General features: G+C 45.6%; 1 protein-coding gene across 1 annotated transcript in view; it reads left to right on the top strand.

The window, feature by feature from the left end:
• lrig3 (leucine-rich repeats and immunoglobulin-like domains 3) overlaps positions 1 to 16,902 on the top strand; it is a 79,155-nt gene extending 62,253 nt beyond the window's left edge. Inside the window, exons 11-20 of the mRNA XM_083660099.1 lie at positions 1,919 to 1,990; positions 2,922 to 3,085; positions 4,765 to 4,976; positions 5,963 to 6,164; positions 8,017 to 8,298; positions 10,905 to 11,384; positions 11,832 to 11,975; positions 12,432 to 12,572; positions 13,379 to 13,702; positions 16,030 to 16,902. Of these exons, the coding sequence (XP_083516225.1) occupies positions 1,919 to 1,990; positions 2,922 to 3,085; positions 4,765 to 4,976; positions 5,963 to 6,164; positions 8,017 to 8,298; positions 10,905 to 11,384; positions 11,832 to 11,975; positions 12,432 to 12,572; positions 13,379 to 13,702; positions 16,030 to 16,277 (2,269 nt within the window). The 3' untranslated portion in view covers positions 16,278 to 16,902. The remainder of the gene's footprint in view (positions 1 to 1,918; positions 1,991 to 2,921; positions 3,086 to 4,764; positions 4,977 to 5,962; positions 6,165 to 8,016; positions 8,299 to 10,904; positions 11,385 to 11,831; positions 11,976 to 12,431; positions 12,573 to 13,378; positions 13,703 to 16,029) is intronic.
• The last annotated feature ends 5,087 nt before the right edge of the window (positions 16,903 to 21,989 follow it).

Genomic DNA, 21,989 nt, shown 5'->3' with positions numbered 1-21,989 from the left:
CCCAGCCCTTCAGATTACTTTTATTTTATTTTAATGTAGGCATTACAGGTGGTATTTATGTCAAATATGGAGTGACAGCTTGGAATAGATATAAAATTGAAGTTTCTACACTTCACTGTGGGTTTGTGATGCACCTGTGTTGGACCAATGGGCGATCAGCTCAATGTGTTTCTCGTCATCCTCTGAGCTGTGCAGTCGCTCTCACGAGAGTGCCGTGGCTCACGCAGTCGGCCAGGCGGAGCAAGTCGGACAACTTTTCTAACCATCATGCAACGGGGCAAGCAAGGTGCTGGTCGAATCTGTGCAGAACTTGCTCATCTCAAACGAGCCTAGTGACTTTGTGGACCAAAATGTTTTGGTGAACCAACCAACAGAGGGACTTGTAGAGCTGGACCATGAATGGTCACATGACCATGACTGGTCACAGCTAAAAATCATTCACATCTGGACAGAAGCACCCAAGACTCACCTCAAGATTTTCCCCAAGATGGCCCACATTTCCAGCCCGGAAATACTATTTTGGGGGCAACTTTGTGTACAATTGTCCAATGTGAATGATCTTGCTATCAAACCATACATTTATGACCAGTGAGAAGCCTGATTTACTCCATGTTCATTAAAAAATCACACGTGAAGTAAGCGGTGCAACAACAGACCGACACCACTTAACCAATTTTAACTAAAAAGAAGAAGACAATTGCTCGAGTGACATCACAACTGCCTGAGGACATCACATGACATCAGTTGTGTGACATCATTTCCAGTTGGGTGACTTCACTTCACACTCAGTCACACCCTCTTCCTTGTTGCCTCGATCCAGACCCAAATCTTGGGTGACATCACAGTTGCGCAATTGCAAATACATTCAACAGACACACACACACACACACACACACACACACACACACACACACACACATACAGACACACACTGCAACTGCAACTGCCCGACTGAACCAAAGACAAATTTCCACTTGTGGATAATAGTTTTCGTAATCGAAAACAGTTGCGCAATTGCAATTGCATTCAACATTTTGCTCGAGTGACACTGGCCAGATCTCGCGAGATTACATCTCGTGATGTCACTCAACAGCCCAGGTGACTTCAGGTCACTTTTCAGGTGAATACATCTCGTGCTCATCTGGTGCTCATACACACAAAGTCACTTATAGAAGTGGTTGCACCGCTTAAAAAATGGCTGCCATCTTTTAGAATGTCACTCTCCACGGCTATTTTGATTATTCTGGTGGAAGAAATGGAAGTTTCAAAATTATACATCACAAATCCTTTTTATTTCTCCTTCTGCCATTTACTCTGTATATTTTTAGCTGCGGCCAGCATGGCCAGCAGATTTATAAGTCGCTCTGTTGCTTGGTTGCTTGCTTGATGGGGTGCTTGGTTGGTTGGTTGGTCCCCCAAAATCAATGTCAAATTTCACAATGGAGTGGAATGGCATCACAATGGATTCACAATTCGCACTTTTTAAAGTAATTTGAAAAATATGCATAAACATAAGTTTAGCAAAACATTTATTAGAAATGATGTAGGCCTACAGAAAATGGATGTGATGTCATGTCATATTGTCAACAGTCCCTTTTTAAAGCCTTCCAAACTGTACCACTGATCAATACATCACTTTATAAATAAAAAGTTCTGTCTTTGCTCCCATGCCTGACAGATACTCTCTCTCTCTCTCTCTCTCTCTCTCTCTCTCTCTCTCTCTCTCTCTCTCTCTCTCTCTCTCTCTCTCTCTCTCTCTCAATTTTTCAATTCAGTTCAATTTGCTTTATTTGCATGAATAACAACAGAATTGCCGAAGCGTTTCAGGACAATCAACAAAAAGATACAACTGATCTAACAACAAAGTACATTAGTAAATCTCTCTCGCTCTCTGGTTCTCTCTCTCTCTCTCCTGCAGAGATCTGAGTGACAACGCCATCATGTCCATCCAGGCCAACTCCTTCTCCCAGATGAAGAAGCTGGAGGAGCTGTAAGTATGGCAGCTGTACAACCCAGATGTGTCTATTTATTCTCTTATTTAAACATTTTAAGTGTAAAACAAATTAAAGACAAATTATTCGAGACATTCCAAATGACAATATAATAAGAAAGTCTATTAAGAATATGAAATACACTCAGCAGTAACCTAAACCAAGTCGGTCCAATTTGAGTGGGTGTTTATGCTCGTTCTCTCTGTAAGGCTTTAAGATCCTTCATTATCATAAGCACAACAAAATAGCAGGATGCAGAAAAAAGCTTTTAGGCTCACACCTAATATTTAATATTATTTTGTATATTATTTTGTGGGCGTCCAGCTAGTGCAGTGGTGCAGTGGTAGATTCCCTGCCTACCAACACGAGGGTCACAGGTTCGAGCCCACGTGTCGCCTCCGGCTTGGTCGGGCGTCCGTACTGGAATGTGTGTGTGTGTGTGTGTGTGTGTGTGTGTGTGTGTGTGTGTGTCTGAGAGAGAGAATATCTCCTCTCTGCAGGTGTCTGAACACGTCCAGCCTGCCCCCCTCCAAATTTATGATGCTTCTATATCCAATTATTTTTGGAATGAATCCTCATAAGCGAGCGAGTGTGAGTCCTTGTGAGTGCCGAGTGGTAGCGAGTAGGTTGGTTAAATTCACTCCCCAGTATAAAGGCCCGTTAACCAGCTCCGCCAAACGGAAGCTAGCTCTCTTGGCGAATCGAAATCCCGCCTCCGCCCCTGGGCAAGCCCTTATCATGGGTTGCTGCCAGAACTGTCAACACAACACAAGTTACATAAGTGTGTCAAATGATATGCTTTTATCACAAAATGCACAGTTGCTATGGAATTTTTAGCTAAGCTCCTCCACTAAACGGCAAAATGCAGATAAAGTGTTTAGGCTGGGGCCTAATATTCAATCTGATCTTGTGAATCTCTCCTTTCTGCAGGCGTCTGAACACGTCCAGTCTGCTGTGTGACTGTCAGCTGAAGTGGCTTCCTGTCTGGGTGGCGGAGCAGGACTTCCTGTCCCAGGTCAACGCCAGCTGTGCCCACCCTGCGCTGCTCAAGGGCCGCAGCGTGCACGCCGTCAGCCCCGAGCTGTTCGTCTGCGGTCAGTCAAACACAACACACACACACACACACACACACACACAACACACACACAACACACATGCACACACAACACAACACAACACAACACAGACCTTCACTAGAATCAACTCTGTTCAAGTCACAAGTCAGTCTCACGCCTTGAGGCACAAGTCTCAAGTCAAGTCCTAATACTGCATTCCAGACAACTCGGAACTCAGGATTTTCCGACCTCCTACTAGACAAAGTACACTGGGACGCCCCTCAAAGTTCCTACATGTAAAGAAATCTATTCTGACTTCACAGAGGATCAGTTGTCCCACATCACCCGACACACAGTGTTGTGCACCTGAAACGCTTGGAGGTCAGAAATTGGACATTTGAACTGGGAAATTCCGACCTCCGAGTTGTCTGAAATGCAGCATAGGTCTAAATGTAGAACAGCAAGTCAGAACAAATCAAGAGTCCAGTATCAATTTAATATCTGAAAGAAAACTAAATATCTAGGACTTTTCAATGGTTTTAGTACGATAAAAACTTGGTATGAGCACCATGAGTTTAATTTCTAGACAAAGACAAGATCTCAAGTGAAGACTTTAGAAACCTTTTCAAGTCATCAAAGTACAAGTCAGAGTCAAGTCACCAGAACCCAAGTCAAGTCAAGTCTCAAGTCCTCTCCTCATATATGACAGTGACACTCTCCATAGTGCAGCTTGTTAAAAACAGCTGACAGGTTTTCCACATCTGAACTAACCCAGATTGTTCAGTATGAACGCTCTAATGAAGGAACGTTATGGAAATTCACTCTCCAGCTTTACTGTCAGAGGGAAGCGCTTCGGAAATAATTCAGCCCAGTTTTTCCCCCTTAAAACCTCATCGTGTGAAGCAGTTTGGCCTTAGCTGTTAAAACCCTTCATAACTCACACTCTCTGGTCTCTGGTCGGTCAGGCTGTTTGCTCAGTGATGAGACACAGAGGTAGAGTCAGAGAGAAACAGATGGAAACACAGAGAGAACAAGAAAGAAACTAATATCAAGGTGATGAAAACAATCCAAGTGACTTAAAATGATATTGCAACATGAAGATCATATTCTCAGTGTTGGGGAATCGAAGTCAAATTTGGAAGTCAAATTTAAAATAAAATTCAGAATTTGAATCTAATTTCAGGTCAAATTTAAAATCAAATGTCAAGTCAAATTGCAAATCAAATTTCAATTCAAATTGCAAACCAAATTTCAAGTCAAATTGCAAATCAAATTTCAAGTCAAGTCAAGTCAACTGAGCCTGCTACAGCCTCTGAAAGACAGGAATCAGTCCCTCCAGGATTTGCAATCGTAATAATGCAAATTCAACCACTCTGCAATATTTGCGGGGCTTGCAATTTTTCAATATTCCTGTGATTCCTCAGAAAAAACCTGCAAAACAGGTTCCTTAACTTATTTTGCCAGTTCCCGCAATTCTACCGCAAAATAATCATATAAAATTGTGCAAATTGCATTGAAATTTTTGAGAAAAGCCACTGCAAAATCAAGCATTTTGATCACGACCAAAAAAATTGCTACTGGTAAATATCGAGATGTGTTACCGCGCATGCACAGAACCGCTAAGTAGTCCATCTCGATAGGTGGCGCAGATGGTCAGAACTCCCGCCCAGTGTTAAAGTGAATGGAGCATTATTTAACCCTCGCTGCTCTCCTCACAGACGACTTCCCGAAGCCTCAGATCACGGTGCAGCCGGAAACCCAGTCGGCCCTCCGAGGCTCCAACGTGACATTCGTCTGCTCTGCTGCCAGCTCTAGCGACACACCCATGACCTTCTCCTGGAAGAAGGACAACGAGGTCCTGAACGACCAGGCAGAGATCCACAACCAGGCCCACCTGAGGGTCCCGGGGGTCCTGAACGACCAGGCTGAGGTAGGCTGGGGAGGCTGATACGTATTTGCTCAAAAATCTTGGGTCAAACACTTGAGTAAAATTCTCAAGCGGCGTACACTAGAAGAATGTTGTCTCTGGCAGGCAATATTATGTCCGACCCAGCTCATATTTTATTTGAAGAATATCAGCGTCTGCCATCAAACAGAAGATTTAGAGTCCCACAGGCTCGGCTGAACAGAGTGCAAAACCCTTTTGTTCCCCAGTCTGTCAAACTGCTAAACCAGTCGGGGTTCTAGGCCTCAATGCCCCTGTGTGGACCAAGCACTGAATGTTAAAGGGATACGTCACTTTTTCGGGAGTTTAGCTCATTGCCATATCCCCCCCACATAACCAAGGTACACTATGCCTTTACCGTCACTGTATAGCAAGGTTGTAGCCTAGTTGTTGTAATTTCAGCTGCTAGCTCCAGTGATGATTTCAGCTAAAAACAGGGTGTAAATTATATCTTTTCAAGTCAACTTGGCATCTCAGGGCTTGTGGAGACTTGCATTATGCCATGTGAGCAGTATGGAAGCACTTTATGTATTTTTTCTGTTGTTTTTTACGTTTTTGCTCATGGCCCCCTTCACACTCAGCAGACAGCTCTCTGTGCCTGTTGCAGCTGGAGTGCAGTTCTCCTATCTCGGTGCACGATGCGTCCAGAGTGCTTTACCCAGTACACTGACTGTATGAGAGTACCTCATAGGACCCAACTTCAAACAAACAGAACTATCCCTTTAAGACAGGGATTTATAATTGATGCACTGCAGCCACTTGTTCCTATTCCTAATGTCTGATGTCATATATGTTGTAGCATTTGTTTGTTCTGTTGATTGTTTAGATGAGAAACAGTGTCTTGTTTACATTTTTAAATAAGAAACAGTGTCTTGTTGTTGTGGTTTAGATGTTTAAATGAGAAACAGTGTCTTGGGAGACGAGACACATTTTGGAACCTTAAAGTGAAATCAAATGAAATCCACAACCAGGCCCACCTGAGTGTCCAGCCAGGCGGAGTCCAGCCAGGCGGAGTCCAGGGTGCAGATGGGGGCGGGGAGGCGGAGGTGACAGAGTACACCACCACCCTGCGGCTGCGCGGCGTGGACTTCTCCAGTGAGGGGCGCTACCAGTGCGTCATCTCCAACCACTTTGGCTCCTCCTACTCGACTAAGGCCAAGCTCACCGTCAACAGTGAGTTCACATGGGATCAGGCCCCTAACATAATGTTCACATGGGATCAGGCCCCTAACATAATGTTCACATGGGATCAGGCCCCTAACATAATGTTCACATGGGATCAGGCCCCTAACATAATGTTCACATGGGATCAGGCCCCTAACATAATCTTCACATGGGATCAGGCCCCTAACATAATGTTCACATGGGATCAGGCCCCTAACATAATGTTCACATGGGATCAGGCCCCTAACATAATGTTCACATGGGATCAGGCCCCTAACATAATGTTCACATGGGATCAGGCCCCTAACATAATGTTCACATGGGATCAGGCCCCTAACATAATCTTCACATGGGATCAGGCCCCTAACATAATGTTCACATGGGATCAGGCCCCTAACATAATGTTCACATGGGATCAGGCCCCTAACATAATGTTCACATGGGATCAGGCCCCTAACATAATGTTCACATGGAACAAACTCCCTGAACACATTAGATCTGCCCCTACTCTGCCTATTTTTAAATCCAAGCTAAAGACCTTTATGTTTACTCTTGCTTTTAACTGCTACTAAACTACTGCCTCTCTCGGCCTGTAATTTTAAAAAGATTTTTCCTGTACATTTCCAACAAATGGACTGTACATGTAATAATAATACTGAAGAGTGCCTTGTAACTTATTTAAAACAGAAATAATGTTTCATGTTTGTTAATTTGAGTATATATTTTAACTAAAACTGTCGGCTGTGTTTTTTATGTGTTTTTTATATGTGCATTGCTTTGCTGCTTGTTTTTTCGATTATTTTTTTGTAAAGCACCTTGAATTGCCTTTGTGTATGAAAGGTGCTATATAAATAAAATTTGACTTGACTTGACTTGACATGGGATCAGGCCCCTAACATAATGTTCACATGGGATCAGGCCCCTAACATAATGTTCACATGGGATCAGGCCCCTAACATAATCTTCACATGGGATCAGGCCCCTAACATAATGTTCACATGGGATCAGGCCCCTAACATAATGTTCACATGGGATCAGGCCCCTAACATAATCTTCACATGGGATCAGGCCCCTAACATAATGTTCACATGGGATCAGGCCCCTAACATAATGTTCACATGGGATCAGGCCCCTAACATAATGTTCACATGGGATCAGGCCCCTAACATAATCTTCACATGGGATCAGGCCCCTAACATAATGTTCACATGGGATCAGGCCCCTAACATAATGTTCACATGGGATCAGGCCCCTAACATAATGTTCACATGGGATCAGGCCCCTAACATAATGTTCACATGGGATCAGGCCCCTAACATAATCTTCACATGGGATCAGGCCCCTAACATAATGTTCACATGGGATCAGGCCCCTAACATAATGTTCACATGGGATCAGGCCCCTAACATAATATGGAATATTGAAATATGTAAAGCTGCAGTAGGCAGTTCTAAACAACATCATCAATGGAATGGCAACGATAGCAATGTATCAGCAGAGTACAACCCGGATGACCCTTGTTTGTGTGCTGTGATTGGCTAGTTGTGTTCTCGCTAACCCTGATTGGTTGTTTTTTTGCCAGCCCTACAACCAAAATGATAATGAAATAACATAGGCTATTTCACAAGTTTGTAATTATTTCAGTATGTAAGTTTCAAATTTCAAGAGTAATTATTATTAATAGGCTATAAATTTATGGGATTTTGAAGAAATAAAATCATGTTCACACAAACCACGCCAGATTTCAAGTCAAGATTATATCTACAGATAGACAGTCTGTCTGCCTGCCTATCTACTGTATCTATTGAACGATCTATCGATTGATGATATTGACTTAATTTCATTGTTTCCTCCTTCTCAGTGCTTCCCTCCTTCACCAAGACACCAATGGACCTGAGCGTCCGTGCAGGGGCCACGGCGCGGCTGGAGTGCTTGGCGGTGGGTCACCCGTCGCCGCAGATCGCCTGGCAGAAGGACGGGGGCACGGACTTCCCCGCGGCCCGTGAGCGCCGCATGCACGTGATGCCCGAAGACGACGTCTTCTTCATCGTGGACGTGAAGACGGAGGACATCGGCGTGTACAGCTGCACCGCTCAGAACACGGCCGGCGCCATCTCGGCTAACGCTACGCTAACCGTCCTGGGTGAGAACTGCTTTACACTTGCATCGTTCTTCTTTTCCGCCTTGATTAATTCTGATGCAGCCACGAGAGCTCCAGATGTTTCCTCCATTTTATGTTGAAAAGGAGACATTTTATTTTGAAAGGAGACATAATGATTAGAAACGTTGAATAAGACATGCTTGTGTTTTTGCTTTTATTTTGAGGTTTTTCTGCCTTTTTTATTATTCCTATGCTCGCCCGCTGCGTGGCCTCACCCACCCTGCATTTCGCCAAGCTGGCCCTGCAGCTCGCATACGCAGCTCGGTCACTGTGCGACCTCGCCCACAGCTCGGCTGCTGTGTGGCCTTGCCTGCCCTATTGGCGCACGCCCAATATCTCACTCTCTCTCCCTCAGTCTATCTCCACCTCTCTCTCTCTCCCTCAATCTCTCTTCCTCTCTCTCTCTCTCCCTCGGTCTCTCCCCCCTCTCTTATTTACTTCGATTACTGTATTTAAGGGAAGATTTATTAAAGTGTTAAAAAAAAAAAAAAAAAAAAATGGAAAAAGTTATTTTAGATAGATTAATTCATTCATTCACTTGATTGTACAATGGTCTTCCAAATGACAGCAGAACAGCAAGATTTGTTTCTGTATAAGAATCAAATTCTTACTTTCAACTTTTTAGAGAGGTGTTTCACATGGGTGTGAGACATAGAGACAAGAGAGCATATTACTTAACCAGATGCCTAAATATTTCTAAGATTTCAATTTGAGAATCATCCTGAAGTGTGAAGATCATACAGTGTTTCCCACAGGATTTTGAGAATTTGTGGTGGGGGACCGCAGACCCCCTAGAGGGGTGCGGGGGCATGCCCCCCTGCGAGATTCTTTTAAACATTTTAAAGTAAAATGCATGACTTTGGTGTACTTTGAGAAAGCTTAAGAGCAAAATTAAAAGGCTAGATCTATGAAGAACATGTCATCATTACTGTGCTGTGGGTTTACAATGACAAACTAAATTTCTCCCTATAGGTCAGAGATACTCAACTTGCTTTGCCACTTTGTGAAATGATAGAAGGCGAGGGGCCAGTTAATAAACAAACAATATACATTTTTCTGTAGCGGATTGTAGGTTTTTGGGGTGTCAGCCGGAGTTTAGGCTGACAGTGTTGTGCACACCGGATAGTTAGTCAGGTTAAGTTAGTTAGGTTAAGTACATACATAAGTGCCTGGGTAGCGAGCAGATGGCGGTATTTGACAATTTAGCAGCTAAATCATAGATTATTGAAAGATATTCCATATTCCAGACTGAAATGCTATAACAGAAGTATTGGCCAGAATGACATGAACATTTATTGGACACTTATTCAGCGGATATCTTGCATGTTGCGTTCAGGTGCACTGTAAAAAAAAAAAAAAAAAAAATTTTTTTTTTTTTTTTTTTTTGGTCAACATCTTATTGTGGCGGTCAAAATATTATTGTGGCGGCCCGCCACAAATTCCTTTATGTATGGGAAACACTGATATAACATACATACATGTTTTATGAGAATGTAAGAGAAGCTTGTGGGTAATGACAGATATCTGAAAAGCATCAAAATCACTTTGCAGTGGACATTTTAAAGGAAAATTCTGTTTTTTTACACCCCGGACCTTATTTCCAGCTTAAAATATTATGTTTTACTCACCCAGAGAACTTTGGTTTCATTCTGATCGCCATAGAAGATATTCAGGTCCAAGTAGAGTCCTGGAACTGGCCAAAACGGGCGAAAACGGGGCTCATGTAGTACACACTGTAAATAACGTATTTTCTGCAACGTAGCGGTTCATATCCTCATAATATCTCGTCCATAAATGCACGTGAATCCATCTAGTCTCCTCCGGGCTGCCTCAGGCAGCCTCGGTTTCCTCATCCGGGGTCTGTGAATCCAACTCTCTCCCAAGTCCTGCTGAAGACTTGTGAGTTCAAGAAAAACACACAAATGCAAATTTTTAAACTGAAGAAATACATTTTCTAAATAAATGTTAGAAATGGAAAAGCAGAGCTATGAAACAACAGTATATCACACTATAACTAACTATATAAGGCCAAAAACCTTCTTTAAAACAGAATAAATAGAGAAATTAAGTGCTGCAGTGTGATACGGCACATGCGATGGCTCAGTTTGCAAAGTTAATTTCATGTCCAGTAACACACAATAACGTGTGCTACAAATTACAGTTGTCTCTCCAGTTGTCAGCTTCTGCTATTTACCATGCTCCCCTCGCGCTGAGGCAAACATGAGTTTGTTTATTCACTGCATTCGTTGCATGTCGTTTTAAACGAGGAGATCCACAACTTTCTTTTAAGGGCACCGTGGCCAGTTCAAAACAGGGAATACCAAACTGGCCGTGTGGGCATTACAAGAGGGGCATTACAGCCAAACACTGTCCGTTTGACTGTGGTGTAATTCTTGCCTGGGATGATGCCCCTCGTGGCACTTGGTGCCCTACACACAGCTCGTAATGCACATGTGCCTATAGCATCGCGCTGTTGTGATCAACCATATCAAATGCTTTTCATAGGTCAATGAAGAGTACGGCACAGTGCTGATGGTTGTCAAGACAACGAACAACCTTACTAAATACCTCTGCCTCGTGCCTCACAGAGACGCCGTCCTTCCTGCGTCCGCTCATGGACCGCACCGTGGCGAAGGGCGAGACGGCCGTGCTGCAGTGCATCGCGGGCGGCAGCCCCGCCCCTCGCCTCAACTGGACCAAAGACGAGCGCCCCCTTCTGCTCACTGAGAGACACTTCTTCGCCGCTGCCAACCAGCTGCTCATCATCGTGGACGCGGCGGAGGCCGACGCGGGCAGGTACACCTGCGAGATGTCCAACGCCCTGGGCACCGAGCGGGGCGACGTCCGGCTCGCTGTCATCCCCAACCCCAACTGTGACTCTGGGGCGCAGGGCGGGCTCGGGGGGTCAGGCGGTTCGAGCGGAGCGGGGGCGGATGACGACGGCTGGACCACAGTGGGCATCGTTATCATCGCCGTGGTCTGCTGTGTGGTCGGCACCTCGCTCGTCTGGGTGGTCATCATCTACCACACGCGGCGCCGCAACGAGGACTGCAGCGTCACCAACACTGGTAAGGCCACAGGGAGAAGGTCGTCTCAGCGCCAGACCCATGAGACTTCTTGCGCTGATACACTACGTTAGCTATGCTAACTACGTTACTGCATGCTACAGATCTCTCTCTGGGTCTGGGACAATTTTAGCTCCTCGGAATGCTGGCCAGTGATTGTTCCCCCGCAATCCTGGGGGCACCAATGACTAACGATTTTAGTGATCAGGTGCCCATTTTTCGAACTACTCTCATTGGTGCTCTCATTTTTTGAACTACTCTCTCAACCTGTCAATCATTCAATTTTGACCCCCTAGACCCGCCCTCAAAACAATAGCTGGGGCTGTGAAGTGGCACAAACTCTATTGTGTAGTATGCAGAGCGCAGAGATTCAACATAACATTTGAGTCTGTGGAGGAACTAGGGAGAAGGCAGCTAGCTCACTCTGGTTTGATTGTCCCCGCGCTGCAGATGAGACCAACCTGCCTGCGGACATCCCCAGTTACCTGTCCTCCCAGGGGACACTGGCCGACCGCCAGGAAGGCTACCTCCCCTCTGAGAGCGGCAGCCACCAGTACATCAGCAGCTTCTACCTACATCCCAAAGACATGAACGGTACAGACAACTGCACAGTACTCTGTCAGTTTAGTGTGTCTTCTTTTCTCAGTTTAGCATGTCATTTTTTTTGTCAGTCTAGTGACTCTTTTTTCAGTTTACATTTTTTCCCTTTTGTCTTTTTTGTCCATTTTTATATATTTGTGTCAAATTCTTTAAATTCAAATTTTCTATGCTTTTTTAATCCGCTTTTGTAAGTTTACTGTCATTTTTTGTCGTTTGATATTTTTTGTCCGTTTGATATTTTTTGCCCATTTTTGTCTGTTTTTGTGGCTCTTTTATGTCATTTTTTGTCCTTTTTATGTCGATTTTTGTCTGTTTATATGTTATTTTTTGTCTGTTTAGTATGTCATTTCAACAGTACACAGAACTCTCGCTCTGTTCCTGTCTCAAAAACAAAGCCTTCAGCAGCTTGTTGTTGACATCTTCCTCACATGATTGTGTCCGTGCACTCAGGTCTCTGTCAGCTGGATACAGGAAGTGAGGCGGACATGGAGGCGGCCATCGACCCTCTGCTCTGTCACTACCAGGGACCAATCAGCTCGCTGCTTCGCCGGGACAACGTGTTCCCCCCAGACCCTGCGGAGGTCTTCACAGGTCTGCACCTCTCCCCTCAGACACAACATCTCTTGATCAGCACACTACCATAAAACTGTTACTGTTGTTTGGTTTTCTTCCAAGTCTTAAGCTCAAATGTATCATCCAGTATCTCTAGAATTTAGAGAACCCATTTAAATATGTGAAAGTGTTTGGCAACCGAAAAAGTAAAGGTGAGTTTAGTTATTTTGGAACTATATTTAAAACACCTATGGGGAACTTTTAACTGGTTATGAAACAGTCTAAATGTAATACTGATGCCTCACATCTGACCTACATCAGCAAATAAGACCACATGCGAGGAGATCGGCAATTTCTATATAGTGTTTCTAAATGCCTTTAATGAGTGTCTCGCATAGCGTCCGTCATGGTCTGGCTGTTATGTGGTTTTAGGTCTGGCTGTTACGTGGTTTTAGACCAGGCTGTTACTTGATTTTTAGGTGTGACTTGTTACGTGGTTTTAGGTCTGGCTGTTAGGTGGTTTTTGGATTGGCTGTTACATGGTTTTAGGGCTGTTAACTGGTTTAAGACCAGGCTGTTATGTGGATTTAGGTCTGGCTGTTACGTGGTAAAAGCCCAAAACCTTCCAAGTAAAAGCACAAAACACACACAGACCTTCAAAATAAAATCCCAAAACACACACAGACGTTGCACACATAACACCGGACCGTTGTCCTACCAAACTAGATTTGAAGGCGACATAGCGGCCTGATAATCTAATAAATTAAAATTAGCTCTGATTTCATGACTCAGTTCCTCCGTTATGCAATTTTCACTAATTGGGAAACCACACCTTTCCTCCTCAGGCTGCTCTCTGGACGCGCGGCCGGTCTGCGTCGACTCGTACGGCGGCTCCAGGAGGAAGGATCGCCTCCCGTGTGGTGGGCGGCTGTCCGACCCCTACGACCTCTATTCCCCCGGCAACGACCTCTGCTCCCCCGGCTTCGACCTCTGCTCCCCCGGCAACGACCTCTGCTCCTCCCCCGGCATACTGATGCAGCTTCCCCATGCCGGCCTACACCTCAGCCCTTCCCACCAGCATGGGGACTGCCCTGCGTCGAGCGACGAGGGAGATGGGAGCGACTACAGCCGTTCTCACGAGCGGCTTTCCCCATCCGGCACCTTCATGGGTAAATTTGACGTTCAAGAAATTCAACTAAGAAAATAAAAGAATGTTGTGATAATTCCTAAATATCAAGATATTTTCTGCGGCATTGTGCAGAATGGAACTCTTGAGGACAGAAACCAAAATTGCAGTATTTTTCTAGCCACAGATTCAGTAATCTCTCGAGACAGACTTTCGACTTGCATCGGAAATCTGTCGGCAGGCTCCGTCGAAAGGGATGTAACAGCGCTCGCACGCATGCTGCGCTTTACCCGATCAAAATGAAGTGAACGTGACCGGTGTGTAGTCAAAACTTACCATTTTCAGCATATAGCAAGTTGCTACTCGCGACTAGCAACAAGCTAGAGTTGTTTGACGGATTGAGAGCGACACACAGGGAGCGGAAAATAAATGCATTAATGGGCAGAGCCGGTCGGTTGGAGTCAGTGGCAGAGCTTGCAGGGAGCGGAAAGGGATTTTCTTCCGCTGCCGACCGCCCCTCTTGAGTTCCTGTTGCACCACATTGAAACTGGGCTGCCCCCAGAGGTTAGAGAGAAAAAAAAAAAAAAATTGTTTAACCGATGGGTTCCCAGATTGCAGATTTAGCTACTACATCAACGAACTTCACATTTAGCTTTAGCTAATCACTCCCTGGCTGCTAACATAAGTTGCTGTTGCCAAATCTCACGAGAGAGAGTTGCTGAAAAATGCCATTGTAGCGTCAGAATATTCAGAAGATATTAAGGAATGTTTTAGTACTTACTCCAGCTACGTTAGCAATAGCGTTAGCCGCTTTCACTAGTGCTGGTGCCTCCACTCGCGCCACGCTACCGCCACCCAATCATTCCACTGATGTGTGGCTTCAGAGAATGGGCGGACTATTTACTTTAATGAATATGGGGCGAAGGGATCTCTCATAATCCGATATCATGTTGACTTTTCCCATTGACTCCAATAGACTCAGACCTGCCGAAAATCTCTTATGCTGCCTACACACTACAGGATTTTCAAATCTTAACCGATTTTAAAAACATGAGAGACCACAGACATAAGGACAATTTCATCAGATTTTAACATTAAAATCGCCTGAAGGCACACACTAGACGATTCGGCCAGACTGCGAGACCACACACCAGCCGTTTGAAGTACCGACTCACAGCGATTCCAGCAACTACACTGTAGGCTGTTTATATCCCACAAAACCGCAATTTCTTCACACAGACAACAGCAGATGGCTCTCCAAACATGCACCGAGCGGCGGGTCCACTTCAAGCAGCGCGGACACCCTCGCAAAACGAGATAAAACAACGTCCTGTCTGAGAGCTCATATTACAGCATATCCACTCCCTTGAAGCAAACAAACCGCTCCGCTCGGCACATGTTTGGAGAGCCATCGGCCGCTGTCCACCCTGTTTTAAGCTGTGAGGATGCTGCGGAGAGAGGAGCTACATGGCACTGCTGTTGCCACAACTCGTAGCGCTGCATTAACATCCGGGTATGACCGTCGACGCGTCCCGGTCTGCTCGCTCTCATTGGCTATTGCGGGTTCCGTCGGGAGACAGCCATCGTAAATATCAAACATGTTTGATATGCCCGATTCGAGATCGGGCCGGCTCCGATTCAATCAATAATTTATTGACACCAGACACTTGATAATTATTTTGACAAAAAATCGGTTGAGACTAGCCTCGAATCGGGCCACGCCCCCCGAGGGGAATCGGGCATTAAATCGGGCCTTTTATCCTCTAGTGTGTGGGAGGCATTAGTGACCGTGGCCGTGGAAAGCTGTGGGCAAAACCCGCGTGCCAAAATGACAGGAAGTGAGTTGAAGTTGGGCCGTCTTGCTTGAAATCCCATCGTCTTTGAGTCTAACTCCGACCCTGAGACCGACTAGACACAGCCATGTTACTGCCGACTTACTAGTTAACATACTCCATGTTGGTCAGTCATGCAGCATGCTGTAAATAGAGAGGTTAGGAACTAATAAATGACGCCAGCGACTTGCTGGGTCAAGCGAGATGGAGATTCAAGTTGACCCAGCAAGTTGCTGGCGTCATTTATAAGTTCTCTAACATATTTACAGCATCAACATGGAGTATGCTAACTAGTAAGTCGGCAGTAGTTGGTTTCTGTCCTCAAGAGTTCACTAGACCATTTGTGGTCACCACAGGCATCGGATTTCATAGGGAAATTATGAATGGCAGGCATGAGCTAATTAATTACACCAAAAAATAAAGTACGATTGTACAATTTTACAATTACAATTTGACACCATAAAATGCATAGGTAAATCTAATAGAGTTAAAGTAATTTAAAATAAGTGTGATGTGACCTTCCCTCCCCCTCTCTCAGGGACCTTTGGGAAAGCCCCCTGGCGGCCTCAGCAGGACCTGTATCCAGGGTTTGGGCCTCCGCTGGCCGTGCACAACGGACTCACCCTGCACGAGAACCCGTACGAGCCGGGCGCCGCGCCGGACGCCGAGGAGAGCCACGCCGAGCAGAGCGGCGTGTACGAACAGCCGTTTGACAGCGGCAGGACTGACCCCGCCCCCCATGGCCGGGCTGACTCCACCTCCCTTCACGACCACGGCAGCACGTAGCCGCAAATCCGCCCGGCGACAAGGACTGAGCTCCCGTTTTTCATGAAGTAAAAAGTGGACTCAAAATACACCCCTGTGGGACACCTTTACTCATTTCAAGAGAGCTGGATTTAAAACCATCGGCAACAACAGATTGCGTTCTGCCTGAGAGATAATTATAAAAGCAATTGACTGTGAGCTCATCTAATCCTACGGAATATAACTTGCTCATTAAGATATTGTGATCAACCATGTCAAATGTTTTTGATAGGTCAATGAAGACTTTTTCACGACGACCAAAAACCAGAAATTTCTACCTCATTGAACGGACATTTTTGCAATAAAAGAGTCCGCACATGTGCAACGAGTGAATGTAAAGGACATGGGGGGCAGGGGGGGTATGAGGAGAAGATCGACAGCAAAGACTGTTCTCATGGGATACAGCTTCAGTTAAATAATATAGATGAATATATATGTTTTTATATAAAGTTTGTTATATTTTGTAAATTAATTGTGTACAAACCGATACAAGAAAGGTCAGCAAAGAACAGCAGTGAGTATTTTGTGCCGTGCAGCTCTTTGTTCAGTTATTCCAGCCTGAGCTTCTGTTTTGCTTTGAATGAAGCGACGATTTGCACATAAACAATAAAACACGTCTAAAACATGTGAACATGCAGGGCATTCATTTCTGTTTCAGAGGACATGGAAAGAGAGAGAGAGAGAGAGAGTGTGTGTGTGTGTGTGTGTGTGTGTGTGTGTGTGTGTGTGTGTGTGTGTGTGCGTGTGCGGGGGGGGGGGGGGGGTGGAATAAAGACTGGCTTTTTAGAGCAGAACCACAGACCGCCAAGGACGCTACATGGCTGTCATCAGTCAGCCCCCCCACAGAGAGAGAGAGAGACAGTGAGAGAGTGAGACATAGTGAGAGGGAGAGAGTGAGACATAGTGAGAGGGAGAGAGTGAGACATAGTGAGAGTGACAGAGAGAAGATTGAGCTGCATTGAACCAGCTTATTACAAAAATTGAACTAACTTTGTTAACTGACATATTCTGTCTGTTATTATTTTGATCAGTCGTAGTGTAGCAGTAATAATGATTCAAGAGTCAACATTTATTTGCCATTTCAACAAGTTGATTGGGATTTATCTTAGTGAGCTCACATACAAAGACAAGCACATAAAGTCACACAACACAAAACAACAGTGGAAAGAGCATGATGAGACAATACTGCCTCGTAATACATTACTGCAACGCTGTAAACACCATAGGAAGGAAGGAGCAGCAACACTAGTGTTTAAAGTGTGCAATGTAGTATTAGTAATAGTGGTTAGAGATGCTTGGCTGTGTAAGTAGCTTAACTGTTTGGGTTTCTGTCAGCTCAAATATAGAAGTCCATATAAGGAAGGTCCATCCTTACTGTAGCATTAAAGCTGGCAATAATAGACATGATAATTATGTCACTTAACAAAGTTGGTTTTATAATCTGGCGCAATGCAACATAATCCAATCTCTCTCTCACTCGCTCGCTCTCTCTCTCTCTCTGGAGGTTTTCAGGCCCCTCAGTGGATGACTCATTCCCCCCTCCCCCTCTCTCTGGTGAGTGGGTGCGTTTGTTGTTTCAGCCTATAGAGAGGGAGAAAGGTGTGCTTGTGCGGCGGGCGGCTCCCACGACAGATCCAGAGAGGAGGCCCTGCATGTGTGTTTACCTCACGACAGATCCAGGGAGGAGGCCCGCCGTGTGTGTTTACCTCATGACAGATCCAGAGAGGAGGCCCGCCGTGTGTGTTTACCTCATGACAGATCAAGAGAGGAGGCCCGCTGTGTGTGTTTACCTCACGACAGATCCAGAGAGGAAGCCCGCCGTGTGTGTTTACCTCATGACAGATCCAGAGAGGAGGCCCGGCGTGTGTGTTTACCTCACGACAGATCCAGAGAGGAGGCCCTGCGTGTGTGTTTACCTCACGACAGATCCAGAGAGGGGGCCCGGCGTGTGTGTTTACCTCACGACAGATCCAGAGAGGAGGCCCGGCGTGTGTGTTTACCTCACGACAGATCCAGAGAGGAGGCCCTGCGTGTGTGTTTACCTCACGACAGATCCAGAGAGGGGGCCCGGCGTGTGTGTTTACCTCACGACAGATCCAGAGAGGGGGCCCGGCGTGTGTGTTTACCTCACGACAGATCCAGAGAGGGGGCCCGGCGTGTGTGTTTACCTCACGACAGATCCAGAGAGGAGGCCCGGCGTGTGTGTTTACCTCACGACAGATCCAGAGAGGAGGCCCGGCGTGTGTGTTTACCTCACGACAGATCCAGAGAGGAGGCCCGGCGTGTGTGTTTACCTCACGACAGATCCAGAGAGGAGGCCCGGCGTGTGTGTTTACCTCACGACAGATCCAGAGAGGAGGCCCGGCGTGTGTGTTTACCTCACGACAGATCCAGAGAGGAGGCCCGGCGTGTGTGTTTACCTCACGACAGATCCAGAGAGGAGGCCCTGCGTGTGTGTTTACCTCACGACAGATCCAGAGAGGGGGCCCGGCGTGTGTGTTTACCTCACGACAGATCCAGAGAGGAGGCCCGGCGTGTGTGTTTACCTCACGACAGATCCAGAGAGGAGGCCCGGCGTGTGTGTTTACCTCACGACAGATCCAGAGAGGGGGCCCGGCGCTACAGTCACGTTCCGCTGGCAGCTTGGAAAGATCTACATTAAAAGGATAAACCAGACTCCATCTTGTCATAACGATCTGCAACAGCTCTCAACCCGGTTTGCGAAACGAAAATATGTTGCATATCAAGTACATTTCTCGATACGTGTATATCCATAGAGTCTGCTATTGAAATAGCATAATGGAAACTTTGGAAAGTCGGAGGAGGACGTAAACACTTGCCTTTCACACCGGAGATCAGAGTTTGTTTCCCGGCGTTTCCATACTCAACATTTCAAGTCACATTTAAAAAAAATCATATTTAACACAAGTTGTTTTATTTGCGTAATGTTTTGAAATTAACTGATGTTTTCAAACTCACCGCCATTTTCAAATTGACATTGGAAAGGCTCCTGTGGTTGGAGGACTCGTTGAAATGTTGATATGCAACATATTTTTGGTTCAGAAATGTTGATATTGAACATGTGGTTTGCAGAAATGTCAAATTGTATTGCGACCTTGCATAACGATCTGCACTGATAGCTCGGTGTGTTTGGACTTGGACTTGTGTGTGTGTGTGTGTGTGTGTGTGTGTGTGTGTGTGTGTGTGTGTGTGTGTGTGGAAATGCTGAGTAGGAGATTTGCTTTCAGGTTGTGTTAGCTGGTTGTCCTCCTGGTGTGTGAGTCATGTGTGAGGACACCTGGCTGCTCACTGCAGAGGACGAGGCATTTGATGGAAGTGGTGCCAGGTCTCTGAGGTCTTTTAAGACAAGATGGCGGAGACACACACACAAACACAGCCAAACACCTGGGAAACAGCTGCTGCTGAGGCCACGTTCTCACTGAGGCCAACTTCTAACCCATCTCAGTGTGGAGTCCTGTCCGTTTAGAGCCGGGTCCAAGACGAAAAAACCCACCCAGGACGCACGATAAACCTGTGTTCCCATAAGTCCTGATTGAATTGACTTGCTAAGGAAAAGATGGTGATACACTACCAGTCAAGTTTGGATGCAGTTTTCTTTATTTGTACTATTTTCCACATGCTATTGTAGAATCACTGCAAATACTCAAAACTGAAATAGCATGAATGGAATTATGCAGGGCCCAAAAAAGTGTTGAATCAAAATCATAGATTTGTATATTTTTATATATTTATATATATATATTTGCTCTGATGCACGGAGGCTTTGGAAAAAACGTTCACACCATACGCCAAACCCACGCCAAAGCCACACAGTTTCAATTCAGCGTCCTTGTTAACAGGCGAGTCCATTCACACCAGCCGCACACCACGCCACGCTGAAGCCATGCTGTGCCACGCCGAACCGATAGATAGCTTCTGTTCTATTTTCCAAGCGTGCTGCGCGCTGATTTCGAGCTGCCAGGCAGGCAGTCAATGCAATTTGTGAGGGGTTTGGCGTATGGTGCTCATTTCAAGCATTTAAGCAAAGACATTAAATCAGAATGCTTTACTTATCTGAGAGTAAACGAAAATGTGTGGAAGATTGAAACAAGATGTCCGCCCAGAACCTCTGGGCCTACTCAAAGGTAGGGGGACACCTCGGCATTCCGAAATGTCGGCACTCGGAAATACCGGCATTCCGACAAAATTGTCGTAATGGAGATCTGTCTCGCCATTGCGAAAGAACCCTAACCCTAACCCGGGGGACCGGCTGGAGCTAACCTCTCCCAGCCCCCACGTCTAAACCTAACCTCTCCCACCCCCCATGCCTAAACCTAACCTCCCCCAGAACCTAACCTCTCCCACCCCTTTAGGCTAAATAAATCAAGATGCTATGTCGGAATGGCGGACCTAATATCTTTCGCAATGGCGAAACCTTTTTTGGAGATAAAAAGGGCCGCCTCTCCGAAAGCATAGAAGTCAATGATCGGAATGCCGACACTTCGGAATGGCGAGATGACCCCCAAAGGTAGTATGCTGTGGCTACTGCTCTGCCATTGCTGTCCAGTTCAATCGGAATTCTCCTCTGTTTCCGCTATTTTTTCAAAGTCCACGTCACTACGTGAAACAACAAACAACCTCTGACCTAACAACCTACATGCTGTAAATAATGACAAGTTTTACATATTCGACATACAAGGCAGAGTGTTTTTCCCCATATATACCAAAATGATCCTAGGTTGAGCTAGACCTTCCTACAGCGCTGGCACATCCCTAATGTGGAGATAGGTCTGGTAAGCTAATGTGGAGATAGGTCTGATGAGCTAATGTGGAGATAGGTCTGGTAAGCTAATGTGGAGATAGGTCTGGTAAGATAATGTGGAGATACTGTAAGTCTGGTAAGCTAATGTGGAGACACTGTAGGTCTGGTAAGCTAATGTGGAGATAGGTCTGGTAAGCTAATGTGGAGATACTCTAGATCTGGTAAGCTAATGTGGAGATAGGTCTGGTAGCGAGACTAGCCCCTAGGACTGAGGAGTGGTTGTAGTTTGTTGTCTTCTCAGCAGCTCCACCCTAAAAGACTCCAACATCGTTCTACAGTGTAACAGCTGTTAGCGATGTTCTTCTCATTCCTGGCTCCATTCAGGAGTTGTGTTTTTTTTTGTGTTTTTCTTCTTGGTGAATAACCGGCCAAAGATGAGGTGACGTCACCTCCTGATGTTTCCAGCAGCTCCAGTGGAGTTTGATATGAGAAAATGTTTCAGGATAGGGATGCACGATTTCTTGCCGATAGCCGCTGTGCTGATGTTTTCCAACTCTTTTAGCCGATTGCCGATACCGAAATATGCACGCATTATTTACATCTAATTTCAGCGGACATCAGGTTGTGGTGCTCCGAGCGCCTCAAAAAAGAAAAACGCAGCAGCTATGTCACTTTCCAGAAATCATGACCCAGTTACTCAACATAATCCACAGACCTTCTTGTGAGCAGTTTCATGTAGGAACTATTTTCTTTCAACTGAAATACACCTGCTAACCGTCCCAGGAACGCTAGGATGCTTCCTTCTATTGACATTGCCGTTGATTTTCTTTACACGCTTTGAGCTCCACAAGCCAAGTGCCATCCAGTTCCATTGTATTGGAGAGAAGACAGACATCTCCACGGCCGATATCTCCAAAACTAAGCAACTCACA

Source organism: Poromitra crassiceps (genome assembly GCF_964638095.1).
Source record: "Poromitra crassiceps genome assembly, chromosome: 2".
Classification (NCBI taxonomy): Eukaryota; Metazoa; Chordata; class Actinopteri; order Beryciformes; family Melamphaidae; genus Poromitra; species Poromitra crassiceps.
Note: the sequence above shows the minus strand (reverse complement) of the source record. Positions and strands in the feature narration are given on the sequence as shown.